At 46.1% G+C, this 27,227-nt stretch overlaps 1 protein-coding gene across 2 annotated transcripts in view; it reads left to right on the top strand.

The window, feature by feature from the left end:
- PRKCB (protein kinase C beta) overlaps positions 1-27,227 on the top strand; it is a 108,663-nt gene that overhangs the window by 48,913 nt on the left and 32,523 nt on the right. For both annotated transcript variants that reach the window (XM_075284087.1, XM_075284086.1), the window contains exons 3-7: positions 1,880-1,962; positions 19,083-19,194; positions 21,993-22,121; positions 23,541-23,697; positions 23,780-23,914. In XM_075284087.1, coding sequence (XP_075140188.1) covers positions 1,880-1,962; positions 19,083-19,194; positions 21,993-22,121; positions 23,541-23,697; positions 23,780-23,914 — 616 coding nt within the window. The remainder of the gene's footprint in view (positions 1-1,879; positions 1,963-19,082; positions 19,195-21,992; positions 22,122-23,540; positions 23,698-23,779; positions 23,915-27,227) is intronic.

The raw sequence follows: 27,227 nt of genomic DNA, 5'->3' as shown, positions 1-27,227 counted from the left end.
CTTATTGATGTAATAGGTCATCAGTATAGGTTGTCCCACGAAGTGAAGTGAGAAGAACCTTTCTTGTTCTCCACCTTAAAACTGATCACAGATCAGGGAGCGCTGGAGATATGCGAAGTACGGCACTTGGCCATCTCCCTGCAGCAATATAAGATCACAAGTGTTTATGGCCAAATTGGTAGTCACCCAGCTTTCCCGGGACCTAGATACATATTCTTTGCTTGCTTGTAGATAAATCTAAGTCATTGGGCTAATGTTTGGCATTGGCAGACGGCTGTTTAGTGCCGCACATCCCAAAATCCCTGATGAGGTTTTTCACCGCTGCAGGCTGCCAGTGCCAGCGGCATGTGATAAAGCTGGAGTCTCCTGTAAGCATGCAATTATTAATCTCCCCATGCGGCTGGGGATGCGGCGGCGCGGCTGAGGACTGTGCCAGGTGCCCGCAGAGGCTGGGAGGTGACAAGGAGATGTATATTTAATGTTGTCTTCAATTATTAAGTCTGAAATGGAACCTCAAAGGGTTGCAAGGAAGGGTGTAACATAAGACTGTGGCGGGGGGCAGCGACTTCTAAGAGGTCCCTTCAGTGCCAGTCAGCCTGAAAAAATCGACAAAATGGTAATGAATTCAGGACGCAGGTGAGCGGCGACGGAGGGTCAGCTACACAGGGCACTTGGCATACAATGGGATGGCATTTCCTGCTGTGACCTGCCTGGCAGACATCTATTGTGTGTGTCTGGCTATTGTAATCTGGGGGCCGCTGCTTCTTAAAGGGGTATTCTGGATTCCGCAAATAAAGTTCAATCAATGGATAATAAAGTCAGACAATAATTTTCTGCCTTTCCTTTCCTTTCCTTCCTTCCTCTGTCCTTTTTTCTTATTTTTTTCCTTCCTCCTTTCCTTCCTTCCTCCCTTTCTTTCCTTCCTTTCCGTCCTTCCTTCTTCCCTTCCTTCCCTCCCTCTTGTATGTGACATGGCGGAGTTCTGCAGCTTTTCATGTTCAGCACCAAAGTGCTTTGTAAGTCTTTTCTTGGCTCCTTTCTGATAGAGCTCAATGCCAGGTGGCGCCCTCCTTGTCTGTGGCTGGCACTGTTTATGGGGGGTCTCTGGCAGACCATTTGAGCGTGCCTTGGCTATCATGATGAGCTGGGATGTATTTCCAGTTTTGATCTCTCCATAAAACCAGTGACTGAAATTGGGGAAACTAAAGTGATCCTAAAAGTGCAGGCGCATTATAAGAGAATCGGCGGAGACCGGTCACACCTAAGTAGGGACAATGATCTTTCTGATCCACCTGAAAGCACCTTTAGATCCATGTCGGCCAAAAGTGAGGATCTCAATGGGACCCCATTAAGAACACCTGCATCCTCAGATTGTATGTGTGGTGTTAGGGGTCAAGAGGGATGGCTGACCGGGCATGCGTGTGATGACGATCTAAGGGGCAGCCTAAATCAAGCCATATACTTGTACATTACACATGTCAGATAAACCCAGCAATTTCAGTGAGGTTATAGAAGTCTATGGAGATGGGTGAGAGGGATAAATGAGCGGGAGCTGAGTGTTGCAGCAGCAGATAATATTAGGTTTTCTGTCCCATAAAGGGCTTTATTCACATCAGTAAGGGTCAGTGCTTCTCCAAAAGTCTTGTATTATTCTGCTGATGCTTCCAAGAGTGAGAGTTATGGAGCAGAGTCTCCTCTACTTTCTGTGTGCAGTGTATGGGAGACCTGAAAGCAGCTCAGGGAAAACTGCGAATCGGAGATAGAGGCTATACAGGGGAAAACTGTTAATACATTTGTTAGGAATAAGAGAGAATTTATGTTTTGTGTCACTAAAACAATGATAGAATTTGGTAACTGAATTTTCTTTCTCTTTCCACAGTCTGCTGTTTCGTGGTACACAAACGCTGCCATGAATTTGTCACGTTCTCCTGCCCTGGTGCCGACAAGGGACCTGCATCTGATGTGAGTAACGTACTAATAACAGGGACCCCTCATACTGCTACAATGGTGCAGCGGGCGGTAGCAACCAAGGCCGGATTATCAGACTATCTGGATTATCGGATGTTACATTCTGAGGGCCATTGTTTCTGAAACGGATCATCATAGTATTCAAATGTATTGCATGAAAATAGTCCAAATTGAACCGATTCCAAACTGCGAGTAGTCAGAGAGATGGAAAACATCCTGATAGACAGACGCTCCAGCATATGCTTACACAGTGATGATTACATTTCTATATTAAGCCAGAAAATTGCATATTGCACAACTACAGCCAGGGGATGATTGATGTGAGGGTGCTTAACAGTGGCAGGGGCTTTTTTTTTGGATCATAAGAAAATTAAATTTTGCATGAAATCTACTTAGACCCCCAACAGTTCTCATACTATAGACCAAACTCACAGTACCAGGATTTCTGAGCTTAAAGAGGCCTTTCACCACCTCTAACTCCTCCAGCTCTTTTCATCCTTTAGTAGGCGCCCCTGCAATGTTTCCAGCGCAGTTGGAATTTTTTCTCTAGCCCCCACTGTTCCCGAGCAATCAGTGAAGTTTGTTTTGGTGCCTGATATGTCAACTAGACTCCCTAATATCAAGTGGGTGGTGCTAGGCAGGAGCAGGCAAGGAGGTGTGACTCAGAGCACCAATCAGAAACAGACAGAGTAAGAGCTCTGATTCCTGCTCCCCTTGCCTGCTCCTGCCTAACACCACCCGCTTGATATTGGGGAGTCTAGTTAGGTTATCAGGCAACACTGATTTCTCAGGAATGGTGAGGGCTAGAAATAAAATTCCAACTGTTCTTGGATCAGCGATTGGGAAGCTATGACAGGATGAAAAACGGTCGAGCTGTTGGAGGTGGTGAAAGGTTCTCTTTAATGCTGTGACTTAATTCTGGAGCACAAATTGACCTGCACTGTGGGATTAAGCCCACCGCATATCTATTATCTCTGCAGTCTTCACCCATGGCTTTGCAGCAATGCCTACAAGTGTGCTGCAGCAAAAATGCAAGGTGTATAGAAAATTCTGGAAATATTTGCATATTGATTAAACTTGAATGGCTTAAAACTGATTGAGATGTGGAAAACCAACTTTTTTTTTTTTCTTTTTTTTTTTTTAAGCATTAAAGTCAGGAGATTACCTCTTTTTTGAGTAGTTGCAAGCCAGGCTTGGTTTTGGCTTCTCTAACTTCCATTGATCAGTAGTGATTGCAGGTGATCATCCTATCTAACCAAGCATTTCCCCTGCAGCGGCCACTACAGGCGGAATGTAGTATTACATGGCACACATTGAGATGACCATGTAATACACGACCATGTAATACATATGTGGATTGGCTCCCTCAAAGCAAGTACCACTCTGTGTATACCTTTTGCATCTTCGGCTTAGAGGAAGGTCCTCAATGGAGAACACCTCTAGGGTTTCCATAAAGGACCTATAGAAGAAGGTGTCGAAAGTTAAAATGAATGAGATGCATGAAATCTGTATTGTGTATGAAGTGCGGACAGACCTTTATATCATATGCTGCCTCATGGTGAACCCTGGGATAAGTCACATGCAGGCTATGCTTGAGCAGCGTAATTGCACGCCTTGTATAGAAGGTTATTGAAATGACTGAATTATACTCAGCAGCAATGCAGTGGATTATAGACGCCGAGGTAAGACATTCTCAAGGAAAAAATCTGTATATGCCTATTGTGGTAATGGGATTAACGTGCAGTCAGCGCGATACTTACAGCGGACGGCAAATGATCACCTTGTACTTTGCATATTTTACCATTGTGATATATTATATATACATTACTTACCCACTGGTGTCGCTCATTCTTATTAGGCTTGCAAGGTCAGTGGAGCGATGGACACGTGAGATTTCTCTGCTGCTGCATGACTGTACAATGATGGTTCTTTCAGATGCATGGTACATTTCTGCATCGTCACACTGGGCGCCTTGTAGTAGGCCTCCAACACTAGCCATCAAGCCATGCAATATTTGCACCAGTTTACAGCTACTGTACATAACCGAGAAGTGACTCTTAATGCTGCAGTCCTACCAAAGCTAAAACAACTGTATTATGTCTAGAGCAGAACCTCGGGGGCGGAGCATGACCCTGGGTGCTTCTTTACATGCTCCGCCCCTGAGTGCCAGCTCTAGGCATTAGATGGTGTCAGTTTTGCTAGAACTGCTCTGACCCTTCAGGCCTTGTACTAGGCTTAACACAGTGCACCAGTTCGGCTTGGAGTGTTGCTTTAATTGCCTGGATGGCTTTCCTTGGCATCCGGAATGTTGATCATGATCATGGACGTTGTCATCCCAGGGTTACCGGTGACTAATTCTAGACTTTAGTGAATTGGGGTGTGGACTACCCTGATTTTGGTGTGTTGTCATGTGATGGCCTTCCTTTTTGGTAATTAAAGCAAATTTTTCAATAGGTAAGTCCCTATTAAATTTGGCCATGGTTAAGTTGCCCTAATAAGATTTTTTTTGGAATAATTACCCTGATGTATCCGCTTGGGGGACCCTCTTGGGCAGTGAGTTATGGCGGGTGGGCTAAGACTTTTTTGAAGCTAAGAATCCCATCACTTTATGATCAGTAGGGATCGGCAGTGTAGCCCCTTTAGTCTCAGGATCATTATCTGCCTCCATGGAGGACCAATGATGTCACTACTGTATTACATAGACCTCCTTTGATTTCAGTGGACATTGTGTAATACCTCATGTCACCTGTGGTAGTGCTATAGAGACCGTAAACACTTGCTATGTAGTTCACAAGCAGATTAGAACTGATCGATGGAGGTCCCAGTGGGGAGGCACCCCGTGAGCAGCTTTTTTATTGGGAGGTCCTTCTAAAAAAAGATGATTCTTTGACAGGAAATCATCCAAATGTGGCGATCATTAAACCACCAAATTTTCTTGACAACCAGGAAAATATTTCAATGGGTTGTGCAGAGGGCCAGGGCACCCACCAACGTATAGGGCATCTTATCTGTGGCCTAATTTAAAGGCGCCTGTTCCCTTACATCTATGGATGAAATATTACTCAAAGACAGGATGTCACCAGGCCTTAAAGACCCAGTGACATCCATCATCTGATCGGCGCTGTCACCCTGAGAATTTTGGTGTTTTGTTTATCCAGATCCGTTCAGCTGTTCCAAAGATATAAGCCCTGTTAGTGTTAATGTAAATTTGGGTCTACTAGCTTGGTGGGCAGTAACGCTGCATGACCTACGACATCAGAGACCCCGCCCCAGAGGAACCACAGTGTCACCGCCCACTTAGCTAAAAGCGCTTATATCTTTGGAACGGCTGAAAGAATTTTGATAAACAAAACACCAAAATGCTCAGAATTACAGCGCCGATCAGATGAGGGCGGTCGTTGGGCTTTCCAGATTTGGTGACAGGTCCTCTTTTAAAGGAATTGTATGTGATTAGAAGAAAATGTCAGCCTTCCCCAAACAGTTCCGCACTTATCCATTGAGTGTGTCTGGTACTGAACTGGGCTAACCTGCAGTACCACACACAGCCTGTAAACAAATGTGGCGCTGTTTTGGGAAGCATTTTTTTATTTTATTTTTTTTATTTATTAACCCCTTTTAAGTACTGCTGTCAATTGTACATTTCACTAGGCCTACATTATATAAGATCAACCGAACAACGCATGAACCACACATTACAACCAACACATTTACCAAATGCATGGACTGCATGCAGAGGATCTGAGGTCATTGATAACAGGAATGCTTTAATCCCACTGCCGAGTTCATTCTTATAATGAAATTTTGCTTTCAAAAAAGTTTGTGCACCCTATGCATCGATAGGGGGTCAGTGTAGATTTGGCCCTGTGTATTCTGATGCTTTGCAGTCTAGGACTATTCATTTTTTGGCTTTGGTTGTTGCAGTGGGGGGCGTCTGGTAAGCTGCGATGTTGCAGATTATACGCGGCCAGCACGTGTCGGCTTATATTTTCACATCGCTGCTTCTTTTATTTTTGGATTGGCAGCCGGTAGCGATTCTACAGATGTTCTATGTCTGTGTCTAGCTATTGACTTAATGAAACGGCCGGGACTACATCGTACAGATAGAGTAGCATCTTAATTGAGTCTTGTAGATGGTTGTGACCTCAGGCCCCAACAATATTAAGACGCAGCTGAACATCTATGATTTAAGCCACAAAATTGTGTAAAATCCTCCCCATCTTCTCCACTATACAGAGCTAAAGCCATGTCTTGTGCCTTTAAATGCTGCCCTCTGTAGGTAGGAATCGGGTACTACAGTCTGTATGCTGGTGAGGCAGTGCTGCAAGATGGAGACGCACCATATTCTGCACCAGCAGAATAGTGAGCGCAGCTCTGGAGTATAATACAGGATAAGTAATGTAATGTATGTACACAGTGACTGTACCAGCAGAATAGTGAGCGCAGCTCTGGAGTATAATACAGAATGTAACTCTTATTTTGCTATATTACATCATTAGATCTTTTCTAGATCTCTACTTGCTGTCACTGAGCACATAGTTGTTTACAATCACAGCTGGAATATTTACCTGCCTATGTCAGTTTCTTTGTTGTAAACCTTCTATAGCTTGCAATGAGGTTTTTTTTTTTTGTTTTGTTTTGTCATGGCGGTGTTCAGACATGTCTATAGTCACGCGGATTGTCATCTTAATCTCTGCTGCAAGGTCATTTATTTAATGGAGACCTGTGGTGAGCATTGTCTGACACAGGGGAGCGCTGAAGACGTAACGCGATCGCAGCTCTTCCACCAAACACCACTTGGATTACAGTGCGAGGGCAAATCGGGTGTAACTGGAGGAGTAATCTCAGCACTTCACATAGAGCGGCAGAGGGCGAGTGACGGGGGGACTTTACTAGTGTAAGAGGGGCCTGCTGTATTTTAGGAAGTCTTTATCATAGAAAGTTAAAGAGCTGGCTGCAGTCTGTCCTGTCTGGGCCCTTTACAATCTACAGACAGGGCCCTTTGTTTACTATCCCCATTGTGGAGGGCACAAGGGCGAGGAGGTTTTTGCAGTTCTTGGAGGCCTGTCCTTAGGATAGGTCAGCAGTATCAGATCGGTGGCGTCTGACCCCCTTCCCCCGGGACCCCAACAGATCAACTTTGTGAAGCGTTCAGACAAGCACTGCAGTCTCTTCACTGCTTACCAACCACAGCGCCATATATTGTATAGTGGCTGCGCTTGGTATTGCAGGTCAGCCCTATTAATGTGAATGGGACTGAGAGCAGCCTGAACACGTGACTGATGGATGTGATGTCACGGAGAGGAAGTGAATCTCCATATTACAGTCCTGGACAACCCCTATGAGCTGCTTGCAAAATATTTACTGGAATAACCATTTATAAATATGAAATTACCGTTCTGGTAATATACTGGTGGGCGACTGATCCAGGAATGGCCACAAAACATCCCGGAAATGGCCATTTTGAGTTAATATTGCTGCACTTTGAGACCGCTTTAGTGGCAAGAGATTTGGTGCTCGGATGGCATGCACGACTTAGTTGATGGGCCCCTGAGTCCTCCTATAGTCCCTTTATGATGGCCCTAAAAGGGGAATAAACATGAGCAAAGGCATCAGCCCCTGTCTATTATTCCCCTGGCTACACCACAAAACCCATTGTTATAGATTCCACATGTGCAATGACCTCTCTCTGTACACTCTCCTGATGTCAGCCCATCATGGTATCCCTCGGTGGCGCCGCCATGCAGAGGAGTCTGATGCAGTGCAGCCTAGTCCTGTCTGCCGCTGTCCCGCTCACTCTGGTGCAATCTGGTGCCATTCATACTTAATGTGCTCTGTGAGCTCGGAAGCCTCTTAAAGGAGTTTAAGCGCTAAGGAGCTTTGAAGGCTGCGGCACAGCGGAGTATACGCAGCTCTCGAGTCGCTGGATTCTGACATCCTATTGCATTAACCCTTCTATCGCATCCCTCTCTGCCAGCTGTGCCTACTCCGTGCCATGCATCCTCCAGGAAGACAATTGCAAAAGTCATGACGCCCCCATATAGCATTTCACGACTGCCATGATAGTGTATAGACAACGTGACCAATTGCTGTTCTAACGTTGCATAGTGAATGATTATTAGAAATTCATGGCTGCTTTCTGTACAACACAGCACCACACATGTCTGCAGGTTGCATCTGGTATTGCACCTCAAGTCCATTTACATTAATGGAACTGTTTCTGCACTCCTCTAATCCTGTACAACCCGGCTCCTGCTGTAATCCAGTTCTATTATTATGGTGTGTTATGTTATATGACGTGACAGGTATGTAAACGGCTGCAGGAGGATTTCATGGTCAGCCCTCCCAGACGTCTCCAGATATTATCATGGATTCCCCTGAGCCCAAACCGTCTGTGTAAATGTTTAACATGAGCTTTTTATGACTGTCAGATGAAGATGTAGATAGGTGATTTTCTATATTTGCCAGGATTATGGCGCCTTAGGCGGCCTGTAGATCCTGCGTTCTCCTCCAGTGGTAAAGAATACCTCCGCAGTACGGCGTGTGACTAGACACGGCATGTTTCATGTATGAGAGGATCCCTCGGCTTGCCCCAGGTATATGGATGCATGGGGTGGGCCTATACTGTAGCATTCAAAATGGCTGCCCAATATGGCGATGGTCTGTATGAGAGGATCCCTCGGCCTGCCTCGGGTATATAGGTGTACGGTGTGGGCGTATACTGTGCATGTAATATGGCTGCCCAGTATGGCGATGGTCTGTATGAGAGGATCCCTCGGCCTGCCTCGGGTATACAGATGTGCAATGTGGGGCCTGTACTGTAGAATTAAGCTGGCTGCCCAGTATGGCGATGGTCTGTATGAGAGAAACCGTTGGCCTGCCTCAAGTATATGGATGTACGGTGTGGGCATATACTGTGGATGTAATATGGCTTCCCGATATGGCGATGTTCTGTATGAGAGGATCCCTCGGCCTGCCTCGGGTATACAGATGTACAGTGTGGGCCTATACTGTAGATGTAATATGGCTGCCCAGTATGGTGATGGTCTCTATGAGAGAAACAGTCTGCGTGCCTCAGGTATACGGATGTATATTGTGGGCCTATACCATAGATGTAATATGGCTGCCCAGTATGGTGATGGTTTGTATGAGAGGATCCCTCAGCCTGCCTCATGTATACAGAAGTATGGGGCGAACCAATACCATAGATGTAATATGGCTGCCCAATATGGCGATGGTTTGTATGAGAGGATCCCTCAGCCTGCCTCGGGTATACAGATGTACGGGGTCGGCCTATACTGTTGAGTTAATATGGCTGCCCAGTATGGCGATGGTCTGTATGAGAGGAACCCTTGTGCTGCCTCAGGTATACAGATATACGGCGTGGGCCTATACTGTAGACGTGAATGGGACTGAGCTCTAATACCAAGCACAACCACTATACAATATACAGTACTGGGCTTGGTATTCAGTAAAGAGGCCACAACACTCCACACTGCAGCCTTTTTAACCAGCTGATCTGTGCGGGCCCTAAGTGTCAGACCCCAATGGCCAATCCTAAGTATAGATCCCCAGTATGTAATTCCTGGACCGGTCTTTTATATCTGCTAATGTCTTCCTCATGAGTGTTTTCAGTATTTTGTACACTTTGTCAGTATCCTACAAGATATCGCACAAATAAATGCCGTCCTATAGTGCTCACATAATACCAATGTATAGCGGTCATAAAACTGTCCTATACATAGGGTAATAGAATAGTGTGGAAATGACGAATCCCAGGTGCCCAGGCTGCCTAGGGTACAGTACTAGATTTACATGTGACTTTGATTTGGGGAGGGGGCTTTTTAAATAGGGGCCTACATTAAGATCTTTGCGGCTGGAGCAATTATAAAACATATGAATTGATGAGTGTTTTTCGGTACGGAGGGGTTCAGTGGGGTCACCGGATTTTCTATACTTGTAGCTTTTTGGGTTGGGGTCTGATTAAATAGCTGCTTCTATTGCAATCTCTGAAGGAGCCATTCTAATCTACATGAATTGATGAGCGATCCTCAGGGGTCAGTGGGGTCGCGGGGGTCTTGGAGGGGGGTTTCCTCGCCGCACATTGTAATTACCAGCAGGCTATTCGGGAATAAAAATAGCAGCTTTGGAGTCTGGGATTATGGAGATCCGGCGGCTGCGGGGCTGGGGGCTTTCAATTGAGTCAAATCTAATGAGAATTGTGCCGGGTCCTCTCCTGTGTTTTGGTGATAACAGTGTCGCTTGTCTATTTGTTTTAGGGGGGTTGGATGGGGACATGGAGACGGGCTCTTATCGGGGGAGGCACAAGCTGCGGGCGGCGGCGCTGTCTCTTGTAATTTGTTCCCCCGACCAAAGAGAGTAATTAATTGTACAAAGCGCAAAGACGGCAGATGAGAAGGGAGCGGGAACAGCTGCGGATCATCCCTCCGAAGAACACGGCGAACCGCTGAAGATGTGGAAGAATTTGGATTAAGCAGAGGAGAGAAGGCAGGGCGGACGGATTTCTCAGGGCGACCGGGGCGTCACACCAGAGACCGCAGCTCTGTTCCCAATTTTAGAAAATAGTGAGCAAAGTCCCGTTGTCTGCAATAGACGGACTATAGGAAAGTTCTAGTCATGTAGGAGTCGTCTTGTAAGATTAGTTATGGCTCCACAGGAAGTAGCTGTCTGTTATCTACTTCCTGTCAGCCATGACAGCTCCTGTCTGTATTCTGTGTTACGGCGTGTTGATGATGAAAAGGGGGGTTAGTTTGTTGGCGTGTTGGACATTGATACGTGAAACGCAAAAAGTCAGAGGATGTGATAGTCGTCGTTCATTGTCGTAGGACTAAATCTGTCCTCTAGAAGTCTGACCCTATACGCTTCCCGTTCTGCCTGGCAGTAGGTCACCATGTGAGGACGCCCCACCTGGTTAATTGCAGGCGAATTGTGGTGATTAATATGATCCCAACACTTTTGGACTTTTTCTTGTAGCCCCCACCATTCCTGAGCAATCAGTGCTGTAAGTTTTGGTGCCTGATAGGTTAACTAGACTCCCTAATGTCAAGTGGGTGGTGTTAGGCAAGGAGGCGTAACACAAAGGTCCAATCAGAGGCGCCTAGTGTCAGAGGTCAGCTCCACCCCCTTGCCTACTCCTGCCTGACACCACTTACTTGACATTAGGGAGTCTAGTTGTGTAAGCCCAGGCCTGGCCCTCTGCGCTTATACCCTAGGACCCCTAGAGGGAGCCATTTTCCGTTCGCCATCTTGTAAACCTCTGCGTCATCCCTGTCTTCAGCCATTTTAGCTACTGGACTTTTGTTTAGTAAGTTATATGCCTTATATTCAGTAATAAAAGGGTTAAGGTGATTGGGACGTCTTCCTGAACCTCTAGGTCCTCTCTGGATTGTGACATCTCCAGGGTTCGCGCTGCTGCTTGTGCAAATCTCATTGCACTTGTGACTTAATTTCCTGAGATTAATTTCTCAACGCAACCGTTAAAGTTGATAAGACGTCCTGCGCCACGGCCGACCGCAAACCCTGCACCTTGTCTTATAGTCTGTTTAACCCATCTGCTGCCTGCTCATGTCTCTCTGCCCAAATACACAGAGATCCTGCAACTAGTGATGTCACTGCACCAGCTGCGATGATGTCACTTAGTGATGGCTCCACAGGAAGTAGCTGTCTATGTACTTCCTGTCAGCCATGACAGCTCCTGTCTACATGCTGAGGTATGGCATATTGAAGGAAGGTTCCCATGATAAACATGATTAATAGGATTGCTGGGACCCCCACCCACCACTGAAATCGAGGCTCCACCGCCCCTGTTGAATAGAGCGGAGATGGTCACACATGCGTCCTGCCACTTCATTGGATGTCAAAGGGACTGCACTCGGCGACAGGTTCCATACCTGACCACTGCTTCAAATGGGGGCCTGCTACCCTTGCATTAGAGATCAGTAGGGGTTCCCCGTCCAATGATAGAAGTTGTAAACTCCTGAGCTCCCCCTAGTGGTGGTGTCAGGCGGCCTGAATGTTATCGGCTAACCCGGTCTATGCAGGGGATTTGGAGCTCCCTATTTTGTTACTATCCTATCATATGCTCCGGCGCGCTGTTGATACCAGCAGATGTAACGCGCTCGTGGCAAATATTTCATTGTGCTAGGTGTATTTTTAGATTCCTGTAAATGTATGCAGAAATAATATCTTGAGGAAAAGAAGAAAAATTTCTGCTCGGTTACAATCACTGACGATTTTCTCTTCTCAGCATGGGAAACGCGTTTTGAAGAAGTGAAGAAAATCCAGTTCTCTTTTTTTATTTTATCCAAATTCCTTCTGTTTGGAGGCTTAAAGTTTTCAAGAACCTTAAATTTTCAAGCAGCTTTTCAATATCGGAAGCCTTTTCCTGCCCTCAGTTCAAAGTGGCCTGAAGTGAGCAGCACAGAGTATTTCAGGAGGGGGCAGGAATGACTTTAGTGTACAGATTCACACCCTAAGACGGGGATTTTCGATGCTGTCCCTCTCTAGCTCTTTCAAGACTACAAATCCCAGTATGCCCTGAAAGCCTGTGGTTATGGAAGAACTGGAAAACCTCGAAGATTTCTGCCCTGCGAATTACCCTGACACCCCAGGACTTATTTCGTCCTGGCCAGAAAATCTGTGCCAAAGACTTGTATGACCTGACCTGCTGGGGTTCTGTGATATCCTGGTCTGCTGCAGAATCCTTCCAGGTTCTTACTTTGTACAGTATGTGTATATTTGACCCTAGTTGAGTCATCTAGGGCTCTACCAAGTCTTTGACTATAGGACTTCTCTTGTGCTGCACCTGCCTTCTGGAATGCTCTTCCCTTCATCCTAACCCATCATCCCATCCTTATACCTCTCAGACCACCTTATATCCTTCTTGTTAACCCTATACTTTCTCCTCCTCCTATGAGCAGGACCTTCTTATCACATCCCTCTTATTGCACCTCTTGTTGCTCTACCCATTACCATGATACCAGTCTGGAGTTGCCAAGCTCAGTGCCAGACGACAACGGCTTTAGGAGAGTCTCTAATGAAGCTTTGCAGCGGTGACTCCTCGCTTGTTGACCCTTGTGCCTTGTAAGGAGGGATAAAGGCGGCTCATCTCTGCCCGGACATCACTGATCTCTGCCAGGGATGAGTTTAATGGGATTAAAGAGGTTAAACATGATAAACATTTCAGTTTCAAAGGCGTGCTCCATATTGTACTGTCTTTATTATTCATTTATTATTGGGCAGGGTTCCCTATTTAGGACACTTAACCAAATCAGAGAGCAGCTACAAAAGAGCGCCACCTACTGTGGAGGACCCAGCATGTCCATCCATTACACAGACAGCCCATTGATGTAATTGAGAACCGTGTAATGCTTCACTTCACCTCTGGTGGCGCTGTAGGAGACACTTTAGGTTACAGCAGAGGTACTGTAGCAGAACACCCTTTCATCACCTTAGTGTATATTCACATGACGAGGATTTCGTTTTGTATTTTGTCATGGAATCCGTGTCCGTTCCACTTATTGCACATTGTAGTTCTCACAGCTCAGGTTTTATAATGGCCAGATCTATAATTCATATGGCAGAAAAAAAGATAGGTGAATTATTATTATTATTATTATTATTATTATTATTATTATATTTTTTTATTTACTATTATTATTATTATTATTATTATTATTATTGTTTGTTTTATTTATTATTTACTATTATTATTTATTATTATTATTATTATTATTATTATTATTATTATTATTTTTTATTATTATTATTCAAAGAAATGTAAATCGGTGATAAAATTGGCTTTGTGGACTTTAATATGTCTAATAGCGAACCAGGTGAGACCTGGCAGGATTTCCGTCCATTAATGGCCGCCTCCCGATTGTGCAGGTAGGACTGAAGCGTCCCTCACAGTCACTTGTAGAACAGCGACATCTGGTGGCCACATGTTTAACAGCAACTTACAGTAGATTACCCAAGTCAGTTTATTTGTAGGATCAGTCTTTGTCTATTGGGGTCACTTCTGACTGACCTAGGTGCGTGTTTGGTGCAGTCTTGGTCTTTAGAGTCACTTCTTTTATACCAGATACCTTAAAAAAAATTAGGAGTCGTCTCATAGTGTGTATAGTGAGCAGTACTACGTATGTAGAGGGCACAGCAGCTCCATACACTGCATAGTGGTGGTTCTTGTATTGGAGCACCCTGAACACTAGTGGCCTCCAGTGTCTGGTGCGGGGTCCCTGACAGATAGCAGTAGTGACCTCGCCTGCCATCAGTATGAAACATTTGATTTGGGGGTCAGACAACTCCTTTAAGCACTTTGGTTGGGATATAAAGCTCCTGTTTAGCTCCAGCATTACATTAAAGCTGTGTTTTTTTTGCTGCCGTCTCTCTTCCTCAGTTCATTCTCATCTGAATCCTGTGACCGGCAGTCCATCCATTTACATGTCCAGAGCTGAATTTTCAGAGTGAAAGTCAGTTTAGCAAAGAAAGTGAAGTAGGGAAAAGCCAGAGAAGAGGAGAAAGAAGCATTTTCCTCTGATAAGATAGATTACAGTTTGTATCCTCATCCATTCTATTCATTTACATAGTGTTTTTTGGGAACCCCCCAAAGCTTTGGCCCCCCCAAGTACAGCGCTTGTAAGGTCATGTACTTACTATGATGTCTGTAAACCTTCCATATGGACAAGGTTATCCATATGAAATGACTACTTTTAGTCAGGAGCAGTTACAGCTTTTATCCTGGTTAAATAGCATCTGAACCCCCATTTGGGATGCGGCGGGTTTAGTAGGGTCACAGCTGAGCCCCCCTATTGTAGCTGAATGTAATGTAGACTATTTGCCGGTGCTGTATGAGGTTAGCGTCACCCGAGTCCTTGGACTGTTATTACAGTATTGACTTGGAGGATGAGCTGTAATACCAGACACCGCCTGTAGACAAGTGTGGCACTATTTCTGAAATTAAAATGTCTCTACAACCCCTTCACTGTGATAATGAAGGTTACAAAGTGATGGATTGTCATGGACCGGGCCCGTGGGTGCTTGTTTTCATACACACCCCATTGGCGAGGAGAAGTGCGAGTCCTTTCCAGCTTGTCTGAATTCATTGCCGCTCACTTGTGACTGTGCCCGGCAGGCAGCACCATGGACAGCAGCCTGATCCAGGCCTTGTGTAGTGCAGACAGCCCTGGGTGACACATGATGACAGCCACACACTGCAGACACGTGTCGCTGACAAACTGACGGCGCTGCGCTGGCTCTGTACGACACGGTGTCCGGTTATATCTCCAGCTGGAAGTGATACTATGATGATGTCAGCAGATTAGTGATGTCATTCAATTTTTTTCATTCTGGTTATGTCTGTGTCTTGGAAAGCTGGGTGGCAACCAATATCCCCATCCTAGCCAGTGTCATGATCAATAGATCTGCTAGCTTAGGGCTTACTGTATAACTAGGTGCATATGCTGTTCAGGAGTCTGAGAAAGCTGGGTGGTGTCTTCTGTTGGAGCTGAAATGCCTCTGTCCTGAGCTGATGGAAGAACAAAAGGACGGCGCTCTCAGGTCCAAAGGAATTTATTCAAAAAGAAGATTGCACTCTTCTTTTTGAATAAATTCCTTTGGACCTGAGAGCGCCGTCCTTTTGTTCTTCCATTGGTGCATCCTCCTGGTTTTTGACCAGTGTTATAGAGACGTGCTGCCACTCTCACTCTGACGAAGCCTAATATTGCTGAAAACGGAGTTGTGAACGGAGTCACAACCCGATCAGGTGAGAGGCCACCAGGTCCTGAGTTCTTTTCATAAACACCAGATAATTCATCTATATATTTATAATAGACCATCTACACTATAAGTGTGCTCGGTATCTCTCTATTCTCTCTGTCCTGAGCTGTGCTTATATATGGAATTCCTTAAAACAAATCCTATTTTAGATACTGCCCTGTAATTTAGGAACTGCTTAGGATAGGCCATGAAGGTTTCATCTGAGCTATGGCCCCCACCAGGTAGCACAAGGAAGGGGCCACAGTGCCTCATTATTTACACAAACGTAGCACTTGTCCACACTCTGTGTGTTAAGAATGTGAAAACCGTTCGCAAATATCTTATTCCTATGCAGAGATATGATCCTTTGAAGTTACAGGCCCTTAACCTGAGGCTGCACTACTAAAAGAAACTCCGCCAACATGTCACTGCCAGTTGCTGTCTTGTCTAAATACGTCCACGTCCTTACATTTATTCACGTAATAGTCACCATTCACGTTCATATTGTGTTGGATGACTTTGGTCTCCATGATAGCTCAGTACATCAGTAGTGCAGCCTCAGGTTTTGGGCCTGTAACTTCAAGAGATCATATCTCAGGCTAGGAGTAAGATATTAACCTGCCGTTTTCATATTTGTAATCTATGTTAAAGGGTGTATTATGCTATGTACATGTTGCTGGCCTCCTTAAAGGGATTGTCAGGCGCCTCCTCACTGTATATTGGTTATACAGCCGTTTCTTTCCAGTCTGCCTGTGCTGGAATGTAATCATCCGTCTCCCGGCCTTCGCCTCTGCGCTCCAGCATCTCATTACCAGCCGTATTGATTCTCCATTCGCTTCCCTATCAAGGCTTTGTTTTCTATTCCGGGTGAAATAATTTAATTTTCTCGTTGTGCGATACCGACTTCTGATACTGCCCGTGAGTCCTTTGTGCCGCAGACGCCCCGTTGATACCTGCCGCTCACTCTGCCCCATCTCTGCTTTCTTCTCTGGTTCCTGTGGCTTTGGTATAATCTTGGACAGTCGTGGAATCCAAAGCTGCGGATTTACTTGGGGGGTGATCGGAGCGCGAGGATCTTTATCTCATAATTTCACCTTTTAATGAGGTTTAGGTTGATATTCACACTGGGGGGAAAAATGGCTGTCCCCTTCTATTAGAAATAGAGCTGCGTGGCTTATCTGTTACGGGGAAAGCTGGGTGACAACATGTTAAACACAGCTTCCCCAGAGCTCTGAATGACAAACCTGCTTTTTATGCCATAAGAAGCTGCTTTCGATCCATTGCTCTATGTAGCAGTGACCGTGGCGGTGAGTTGTGGTTTATAGCCCCGGTGTTGCGCTCCTAGTGGTCGCTCCGAGGCTGTTAATCTCCCCGTATACCCGCTCCTATCCCTGTCTGTATACAGCGTCTTGTGGGCCCAGTGGGATCTTTAACCAGGTGATGGATCGGGGGAACTTCAGCAGTGGACGCTTTATGGCCTTATAAATGGCGAACGGAGATTGATGACCCCTGGTGGACCACGACGTTACTGCAGGATTGACCAGCAGCAGCCGCTTACAGTGCACTACGTAAAGTCTGCCATGTCTGGCTCAGGGAAAGCTGAGTGACACTTAATATGGGTGTCTATACAATTGCCTTGTCGGTTGTCATCCAACTTTCCCAGACTTTTCAGTCACCATTTTACCTAAACTGTGCGATGATGCATCGCCTTGATCTTCAATTTTACTGGTCAGCACTCTCGGAAAGCTGGGTGACAGCAAATTAGGATGCTATACAGTTGGCCATATTGTGTATACCCCAAAAACATCTCATCTGAACATGTACTATGCTATATTTTGGGCAGTGTGCTGGAAACTGCCCCCTCTAATCCCAGCTGGCTCCTACATGACTTCCATAGATGTCAATCTTAGGGGTACATGGTGGGTTCCCATTTAGACATCTGCCTTCTTTACCATTCAGGACCCTAGGAAAGCTGAGTGACATCCTATTAGGATGCTATGAGGGTGGCGGTATTATTTGTACCTACATTTCTATAGCATAGTACAGTTTCTGGTAAGATATTTTTGGGATGTTCTCCCTGACCACTGCCCCCCCATGTCTGTCGCCAGGTCCTGTGTGGCTTCCATAGATGTCAATCTTGGGGTACATACTGGGGGGGTTCCATTTGGTGCTCTGCCTGATGTACCACTATGTTACTTAATTAAAGTTAATGTCCAGGTCCAAAATTCTGCCCTGTCCCATGATATATCGGTATAGGGGGTTCTGATTATAATTGGGACTACCTGCAGTCTCCACTAGAGGGAGCTCATTCATTTACTGCCAATGGAGCTGTATAAATCTGTATGCACTGAGCGCCATCTGGTGGTGGATGCAGGTAGCTGCTATGACAGTGTTATAGCATGAACGGCCCGTTATCTAGGGCACTCCAGGATTTAGTCAGCCGTCTAGTAGGCCACTATGGGACTTGTAGTTCCCCAGCAAGTCAAAAGCTGCCTGAGCCTGGCATAGAAAGTGAAGTTATTTGAAGGCTGTCTTTGTGGCTAGCATCTGTGCTGTAAGATAAGAGGCGGATATGATATTCAGAGCGCCGGTTGTCACACCACCGCCATCTCTCCCCGGCCCTCACCTCCGCTCCTCCGCCAGATGAGAATGAAATTGAAATATCTTCCAATTAAAGCCATGAAAGAGTTTTTAATGAAGTGCTGGCCGCCATGGAGGGATGTGCAGGGGGCTGGGAGATTGCCAGGACCCGGCTTTTTGTGAAGCCTCTCCCGTGTAATTGAGAATCCGATACGTTAAGTGCCCGTGTAGTGGTGCCCGGCTCCTGGCAGATGCTGTCGCCGCTCTTCCTGCCAGCTGCTTTGTGACGGATGCGGTTGAGGTCTGATCCCAAAGTGACTTTGTCAATGATCACATTTACCTCTTCAAGTACAGATGGAGGAGCCTTCAGTGAGCGGAACAACGCCAAAGGGCGTTTAACCCTAAAATGTCTCCGGTTTTTGATCCATCCTCTATTCCATTATATCACATTCTTGAAAAGCTGGGTGAGAATCCATATGGTTGCTTGTAGAGTTGTCAGTTCGCTTTTCTAGACTCCTGAAAAGTAAGTGGAAGAAACTGTACATGGTTCCCAGCCATTCAGTAGCCTGGCAAAGCTAGGTGACCAACTCTCTTCCCCCCGATGGCAGCCATATTGATCATCACCCAACTGTTTTGGGAGATGGCAGACTACACATTACAGGTTGACTTAAAGGGGAAGTTCTCCATGACAGTGGAATAATAGTGACTAATAGTGACCGTTATATCTCCTGCAATGATGATGTCCTCTCTTTTATATCCAGGACCCCAGAAGTAAGCACAAGTTCAAAATCCACACGTATTCCAGCCCGACGTTCTGCGACCACTGCGGCTCGCTGCTGTACGGCCTCATTCACCAGGGGATGAAGTGTGAAAGTAAGACGACTTCTAGTAAAGTCAGCCATGTGTCGCTGTCCTTGTGATGTCAGCCGTCTCGTGTACTGCGCTGTCCCTGTGGCTTCTCCTGTGTCGTCCCGTCTGTCATAAGAGAGTGAACACGTGTGTGTTATGTGATGACTAAATAGTGGCCCATGTTACAACAAGACACATTCTCTGTACCGAGCAGTGTGGATTTCCCTTGTCTCCCTCTACAGAGACTGTGTGTGCTCTCTTTTCTCTCTATGCCCTACACAGCCTGTGTGATTTTCCCCTTCCTCTCTCTGTAGAGTCTGTGTGTTCTCTCCTTTCTCCCTACACCCATACATAGCCTGTGTGATTCTCTCTGTAAAGTCTGCTCTGTGTGCTCTCCTATATCTCTACGCCCATACACAGCCTGTGTGATTCCTCCTCCCTACCCCAGTGGATTCTGCTCTGTGTGTTCTCCTTCATCTCTGTGCCCATACACAGCCTATGTGATTCCCCCTTTTTCTCTCTGCAGAGTCTGTGTGCTCTCCTTTCGCTCTGCACATATACACAGCCTGTGTGATTTCCCCTTCCCTCCCCTTGCATAGCCTACTGTATGTGCCCTCCTTTTGCTTTACACTCATACACAGCCTATGTGATTCCCCTTCCTCTCTCTGCAGAGTCTGTGTGTGTTCTCCTTCATCTCTGTGCCCATACACAGCCTATGTGATTCCCCCTTCCTCTCTCTGCAGAGTCTGTGTGTGCTCTCCTTTATCTGTACGCCCATACACAGCCTATGTGATTCTCTCTGCAGAGGCTGCCATGTATGCTCTCCTTTATCTCTACACCCATACACAGCCTGTGTGTTTCCAACTCCCTACCTAAGTAGATTCTGCTCTGTGTGTTCTCCTTTATCTCTATGCCCATACACAGCCTGTGTGATTTCCCCCTCCCTCCCCTGCATAGTCTCCTGCATGTGCTCTCCTTTCTCTCTATGTCCATACACAGCCTGTGTGATTTCCCCCTCCCTCCCCTGCATAGTCTCCTGCATGTGCTCTCCTTTCTCTCTATGTCCATACACAGCCTGTGTGATTTCCCCCTCCCTCCCCTGCATAGTCTCCTGCATGTGCTCTCCTTTCTCTCTATGTCCATACACAGCCTATGTGATTCCCCCTTGCTCTCTCTGCAGAGTCTGTGTGCTCTCCTTTCTCCCTACACCCATACACAGCCTGTGTGATTCCCCGTCCCTCCTCCTGCATAGTCTCCTGCATGTGCTCTACTTTCTCTCTACGCCCATACACAGCCTGTGTGATTTCTCTCTTCCCCGCAGATCGCACAGTCTGTGCTTTCTTCCCTATCTTCCACCTGTGTGATCTGCCCTAGCCGATAACTTGGCTTCTTTCCCTTCCCTCCTCCCTGTGGTCTACCATGTACATCCTCTTCCCACCCCCTGTTGCTATCCCTAAGGGCCTTTTCACAGTAAAGATTTTTCTGTCTGAATGCTGTGCTAAATAAAACTTGCATTGATTATTTTCTAAGTGTCTATTGGTCAATGCTAAAAATACCTCGGACCGCACAATTATGTGTAAGGGCCCTTATTCTGGACGAGGAGGCGCAACCTTCTAATCTGTATTAGACTCGGCAGTGCAGCCAGCTATGTGCAGGAGCTGCACAGACTCTACGGCCACACAATGATAGGAAGATCACAGAAAATTACAATGAGAGAGGTCACTTGTCTATTCCTCCAACACTGTGGTCTATTTTCTTCCCTTCACATGACTGTCCAGCCAGGGGCGCCGTCTCCAGTTACCGCAGTGTTAGAGGTTCTCATGGAACTTTACCCAACATTTACAAATCTTCTTCCCCTTTCACTTGTCCACCATTCTGTTTTTGCACATTCCCCCCCCCCTTTTGTGACTATGAAATTCACAGATAGACAAATCTGTGTCTGACATCCAATGTGCAATACGCTGGTCATGACCTTGGCGAGCTGCAACTCTTCTGTATATGTTAGTCTGTGGAGCCCTCTGCTGGATACAACTGGAATGACATGTTAAAAAGCATCCGTCACCTCCCTCTGCTGATACCTGTTTTAGTGAATCCCCCTAACAAATCTGGAGCGTCTTTTCTGAAAATTCTGCCCAGTGTTGTTCCTCTGTTATTCCTCCTGGATATTTCTGAATACATTAACAATGAGCTATTACTATTTTGGGGGCCGCCCCTGCACAGTCTGATAGGACACGGTCACCTTGCTCCCAACTGGTAATACCTGGTTGTCAATTTATTCAGAAATTTCCAAGAGGAGTAACAGAGGAACGGCACAAGCGTAATTCTTAATTAGGTCAGGTGACCTTAAATAAACTTTCCAGCCTTCTGTCCATAAGGCTCAATCACTCTGCAATGAAGCAGACGGCGCCCTTCTCGATGTAGTGGTGGAACTGAGTCACTGCAGCTTAGCCTCTATTCATATGGCTAGGAGCTGATCCGCAGTATGATCACTACATAGAGAACAGGTGTCGGACCCCCCACTCATTTGGTACTGATGGCCTAAATTAGTATAGGGTTTCAATATTTGTAGCCCCTTTTAAGTTTTATTAAAGATTTCTGATCCTTTGGATCATCTCTGCACTTATCCATCATGGAGTCAGGGGTCCCTGTATTACAAGGTCAATGATCACTGGACTTGCCTCTGCGAAGTTTCTTTTGTATCACATCCCCTTTAAGACTAGCCAAAAATTTAGTGGCGTCCCCAATTAAAGACCCCTTTCCCACCCTGACTACGCTTGTACCGCCCCCTACTGACTATAATCCGTGTGCTTCTATGTTTCCAGCATGTATGATGAACGTACACAAGCGCTGTGTAATGAACGTTCCCAGCCTCTGCGGCACCGACCACACCGAACGCCGCGGCAGGATACACATCAAAGCCGAGATCAGTCAGGACGTGCTGACGGTTGTGGGTGAGTCAGATAACTGAAGGATTATGGGAAATATGCTGCATATGGGCAAAGTATGTGAACCCCTTGATCATATCCATATGTAGGGTCTCCAACCCCTCCTGGCTAACATGAGATCAGCACGCATACAGTCTCACAGGTCAATGCTGCAGTCAGTGTGAGCTCTCTCATCTGCACTACCTGCACTTCTCCACTAGATGGTGCTATACTACTGTCTATAAGTCGCACATTCCCAGCCATGATCTTGGCAGCAAGCGCTGATGTCCGCTCTGTGTGTGCTGCAGGATTTCACGCTCGGCATGGCTGAGTAAGCCGTCATGTCGGTGCAGATTGCTGTCTGGGTGTTCAGTTGTGACTGCACATCTGTAGTCACGGAGAATCCTGTATTCACCTGTACAATAGTGACACAAAACATTGCATGAGCGTCCTTGCAGTCCCATGTAAGATCTGATGTAGCTTATGTTAGTATTATAGTGAGTGGTGCCAAATGTCAAAGTCAGCTCTGCTGCGTCTGTAAGTGAAGAAGGTGAAGGTTGTCAGATGTTCACCATTGCACATTGCCTGCTTACATGGTGACATCCCACCATCTACCAGTCCTAAATCGGTAGGGGGCTTAGTGTCTTTATCAAGGTGGGGGATGGTAAGTCATATTCTGGTGAATTGTCTTGTAGGATCGAAGGGCTGCTCAGTGGCTCCCTCTATGATCAGTGCGATAGTCAGGGAAAGATGCTAAAAATGCTTACATTGCTGATGACCCTCACTATTACTATATAGATAGATATCACACATGCGTACATACATAAATGCATACATACCTATGTATATTGTATTATTATTTTGCTTACTTATATAGCGCCATCATATTCCGCAGCGCTGTACAATGTCAGTCACTGTCCCATATAGGGCTCACAATCTACATTCCCTATCAGTATGTATTTGGAGTGTGTGTGTGCATACATACATACATATTGCTTATACATACATACATACATACATACATATATATTGCACATGCATACCTTCATATATAGTGTACATACATACATATTCCATATATGTATATATTGCACATTCGTACATATTGCACGTGCATACATACATATTAGTCTTGCATAGATAAATATTACACATACATACATATTGGTCATACATACAATAATATTGCACATACATGTATGTTGCACATGTGTATATATAGTGCAGGTATATACATACATACTGTTCTGCATGGTTGCTCTTTGTATCAGATGTTCACCTTGACTAATAGGGGGCGCCTCTGAGCAGAGGATCCCCTGCTATGACATCCATGTGTGGTAATAGGACATTTGGACAGGGATTGTCCCATTATACGATACCCCATTATAAACCTCTTTCCCCTCCTCTGTACAAATCCTCCTCTTGTTTTCTTCATGTCGCCTCTAGTGGGAGAAGCAAAAAATCTGGTTCCTATGGACCCTAATGGACTCTCTGATCCATATGTGAAATTGAAGCTCATCCCCGACCCCAAGGGAGAAAGCAAGCAGAAGACCAAAACCATCAAATGTTCCCTCAACCCCACATTCAACGAGACCTTTAAATTGTGAGTGGCCCCCTGGTGGTATCTCTTGTCTGTGGCCCCCGCTCTGTCTGACCTGCCCCTGTCTTTTTTTTTTCTTTGATAGTAACTTGAAGGAGTCGGACAAGGACCGCAGGTTATCGGTGGAGATTTGGGACTGGGACCTCACCAGCAGGAACGACTTCATGGGCTCGCTGTCATTTGGCATTTCAGAGCTGCAGAAGGCCAGTGTGGACGGCTGGTAGGGTCACCATTGTGTGTCATGTATGTATGTATGTATGTATGTATAGACAACAGGACAAGAGGTGTGCAAGTGGACCCGACACCCCAGAGCACCATATATGACTACTAGCATGGCCTGGGGTGTAGAACAAGGGGGAGCAGTGAGGAGCGGCCGCTGGGTTTTGTAGGTTTTGCCTGGAATATTCCTTCAGTCCTTATACAAAATCCTTCAGCTTTATGTAGTTTCCATTCACTGACAGCAAGTGCCAATCCTGGAAATAGTGATTGAGTGACATGTAAAATAACCGTATCCGGCACTGCTCTGATACACTGTAACGAAACCTACACCTGTGTTCTGTAAGAAAATATATAGGTATGCAGGGTTGTCTATGTCCCACCAATGGGACCCCAGATCCATCCCCCTAAATGTAATCAGACTCCCGGGTTTTCCAGGAGTTAGTAATTGATGACCTATCCTTAGGCAGGGGTCCCACTTCTGAGGCCTCTGGCCGTTCAGCTGTTTGAAGAGGTTGCAACGTTTGCGTGAACACTGCGGCCTCTTCACAGAATACCAAGCAGAGCGCTGTACATTGTATAGTGGCTGTGCTTGGTATTGCAGCTCAGTCTCATTCACTTGAATGGGACTGAGCTACGATCAGGGCATGTGACCAATATACGTGACATCATATGACCTATGTAAAGCATAAAAGTATTCGGTGTGATAGTTATTTGTAGCTGTGGTCACTGCTGGCCCAGTAATGGGTCATGGACCCACCAGGACATAACCTTGAGCTCCTCGGGGGTGGGTCAATCCTAGCCTGCCATCCAATAGGACTGAAGCACAAAGTATGTGATAGAGTTGCAGGATGTGATTCATACAATACATTGTGCATTTTGGAACCCCCCTTTAACAGCTGGAGTCTCGGCCCTGTAGGTTCTTTGCCTTCCTCCATTAATCTTCCCCCGGCTCCGTCCTCTAAATTCTCATTTCCTCTCGGGTTCGGCGGAGCATGAAGACGCTTATCTCTCCTCATCTCCAGGAAATCATTTTTACTCCATTGTCCTCCTGACTTACATCGTACGAGAAGTTCAGTCTGTTCTCTGCTATTCGCCGTAACCGCGTTGCTGCGGGGGAGGGGGTGCACGTACCTGGCATCTCTCTGCCCGACTCCTATCATTATTACTACCACAGTCTAATCGGCGCAGGCAGCCATCATCATCATCATCACCGTACACAAATGACAATATAGAATGGGCAGACAATGAGAAGAGCGAACGCCTTCATAATGTGGAGGTGATGGACTCCGATCTGCCGCCTGCCGCACATTATCGCTGGGGAGAGGCGCCGGGGGGTTCAGTTTAGGATAAGTTGTTTTTGTTCTGGCTGGTAGCCATCCGTGGTCAAAGCCCTTCACGTGCCTGCAGAGTATACGGCTAGTGTGGTGGTCTCGAGCATTAAAGGGGTTAATGGTTACATCCCATAAAAAGGGTTAATATGTCACTATAGGTCCAAAATCTGCGCTCACCCATGTTAGATCTTTCTAGGGGTTAACACTTCACTGACACAGAGCTCCAAGTCCCCTGCTCACCTTCACACAGACATAGAGTTAAAGGGGTTTGCCAGGCTTAGTAATTGATGACCTATCCTAAGACTAAGTTGTCAATTAAGGATCAAGATCATCAGGGACCCAGCACCCAGCTGAAGAGGCCGCAGTGTTCAGGTGCGCTCTGCAGTCTCTTCAGTACTTACCAAGCACAGCGTCGTACATTCTCTAGTGGCTGTGCTTGGTATTGTAGCTCAGCCCAATAACTTGAATGAGACTGAGCTGTGAATGGACCATTTGATCAATGAATGTGATTTCACATGAAGTGAAGAAGAAACGGCACTCGGGAAGCAGTGTTGCATCTTCAAATTGCTGTTTTGTGGGGGTCGCAGGTGTAGGACCCACACAGATCTTCAATGGATGACCTATCCTGACTCCCTTCAATAGGACTTAGTTGGAGCCTAGCTGCAGTAACCCAACTTGACCACTACACAGTGTATGGAGCTGTGTGCTTCCAGCTCTGTATACTGTGTATTTCCAACTCTTTATACCGTGTATTTCCAACTCTGTATACTGTGTACTTCCAGCTCTGTATACTGTGTACTTCCAGTTCCGTATACTGTGTACTTCCAGTTCCGTATACTGTGTACTTCCAGCTCCGTATACTGTGTACTTCCAGCTCCGTATACTGTGTACTTCCAGCTCCGTATACTGTGTACTTCCAGCTCCGTATACTGTGTACTTCCAGCTCCGTATACTGTGTACTTCCAGCTCCGTATACTGTGTACTTCCAGCTCCGTATACTGTGTACTTCCAGCTCCGTATACTGTGTACTTCCAGCTCCGTATACTGTGTACTTCCAGCTCTGTATACTGTGTACTTCTAGCTCTGTATACTGTTTACTTCTAGCTCTGTATACTGTTTACTTCTAGCTCTGTATACTGTTTACTTCTAGCTCTGTATACTGTGTACTTCTAGCTCAGTATACTGTGTACTTCTAGCTCAGTATACTGTGTACTTCCAGCTCCGTATACTGTGTACTTCCAGCTCTGTATACTGTGTACTTCTAGCTCTGTATACTGTGTACTTCTAGCTCTGTATACTGTTTACTTCTAGCTCCGTATACTGTGTACTTCTAGCTCAGTATACTGTGTACTTCCAGCTCCGTATACTGTGTACTTCCAGCTCCGTATACTGTGTACTTCCAGCTCCGTATACTGTGTACTTCCAGCTCCGTATACTGTGTACTTCCAGCTCCGTATACTGTGTACTTCTTGCTCCGTATATTGCTTTCCTCGGCTCCTACTATCTGCTGATCAGTGGTGGTGTTGGATATTAGACCTTGAAATCTCATAAATATCAGTCATCAATATTGAAATCCTGGAAAGCCCCTTTAAAGGGATCCTATCATTAAAACTCAATTTTTTTTGTCCCTAACACATAGGTATAGCTTTAAGAAAGTCTATTCTTCTCCTGCCTTTTAGATGTCTTCTCCACGCTGCCGTTCCGTAGAAATCCCAGTTTATGTTGGTATGCAAATGAGTTCTCTCGCAGCAATGTGGGCAGGCCGCAGCGCTCAAACAGCACTGGGGGCGTCCCCAATGCTGCGAGAGAACTCTCCAGCGCCACCTCCATCTTCTTCAGGAACGGGTCTTCTTCACGGCTTCTTCAAACTTCTAGGCCTCGAGCTTAGGGCAAAGCCGACTGTGCATGCCCGCCGGCCACACAGTATTGTAAGCGGCCATTTTCTTGTGGCTGGCGAGCATGCGCAGTCGGCTGCCCGAGGCC

This window comes from Leptodactylus fuscus, chromosome 8 (assembly GCF_031893055.1).
Source record: "Leptodactylus fuscus isolate aLepFus1 chromosome 8, aLepFus1.hap2, whole genome shotgun sequence".
Taxonomy (NCBI): Eukaryota; Metazoa; Chordata; class Amphibia; order Anura; family Leptodactylidae; genus Leptodactylus; species Leptodactylus fuscus.
The sequence above is the reverse complement of the archived record's forward strand: the minus strand, read 5'-3'. Positions and strand labels throughout refer to the sequence as shown.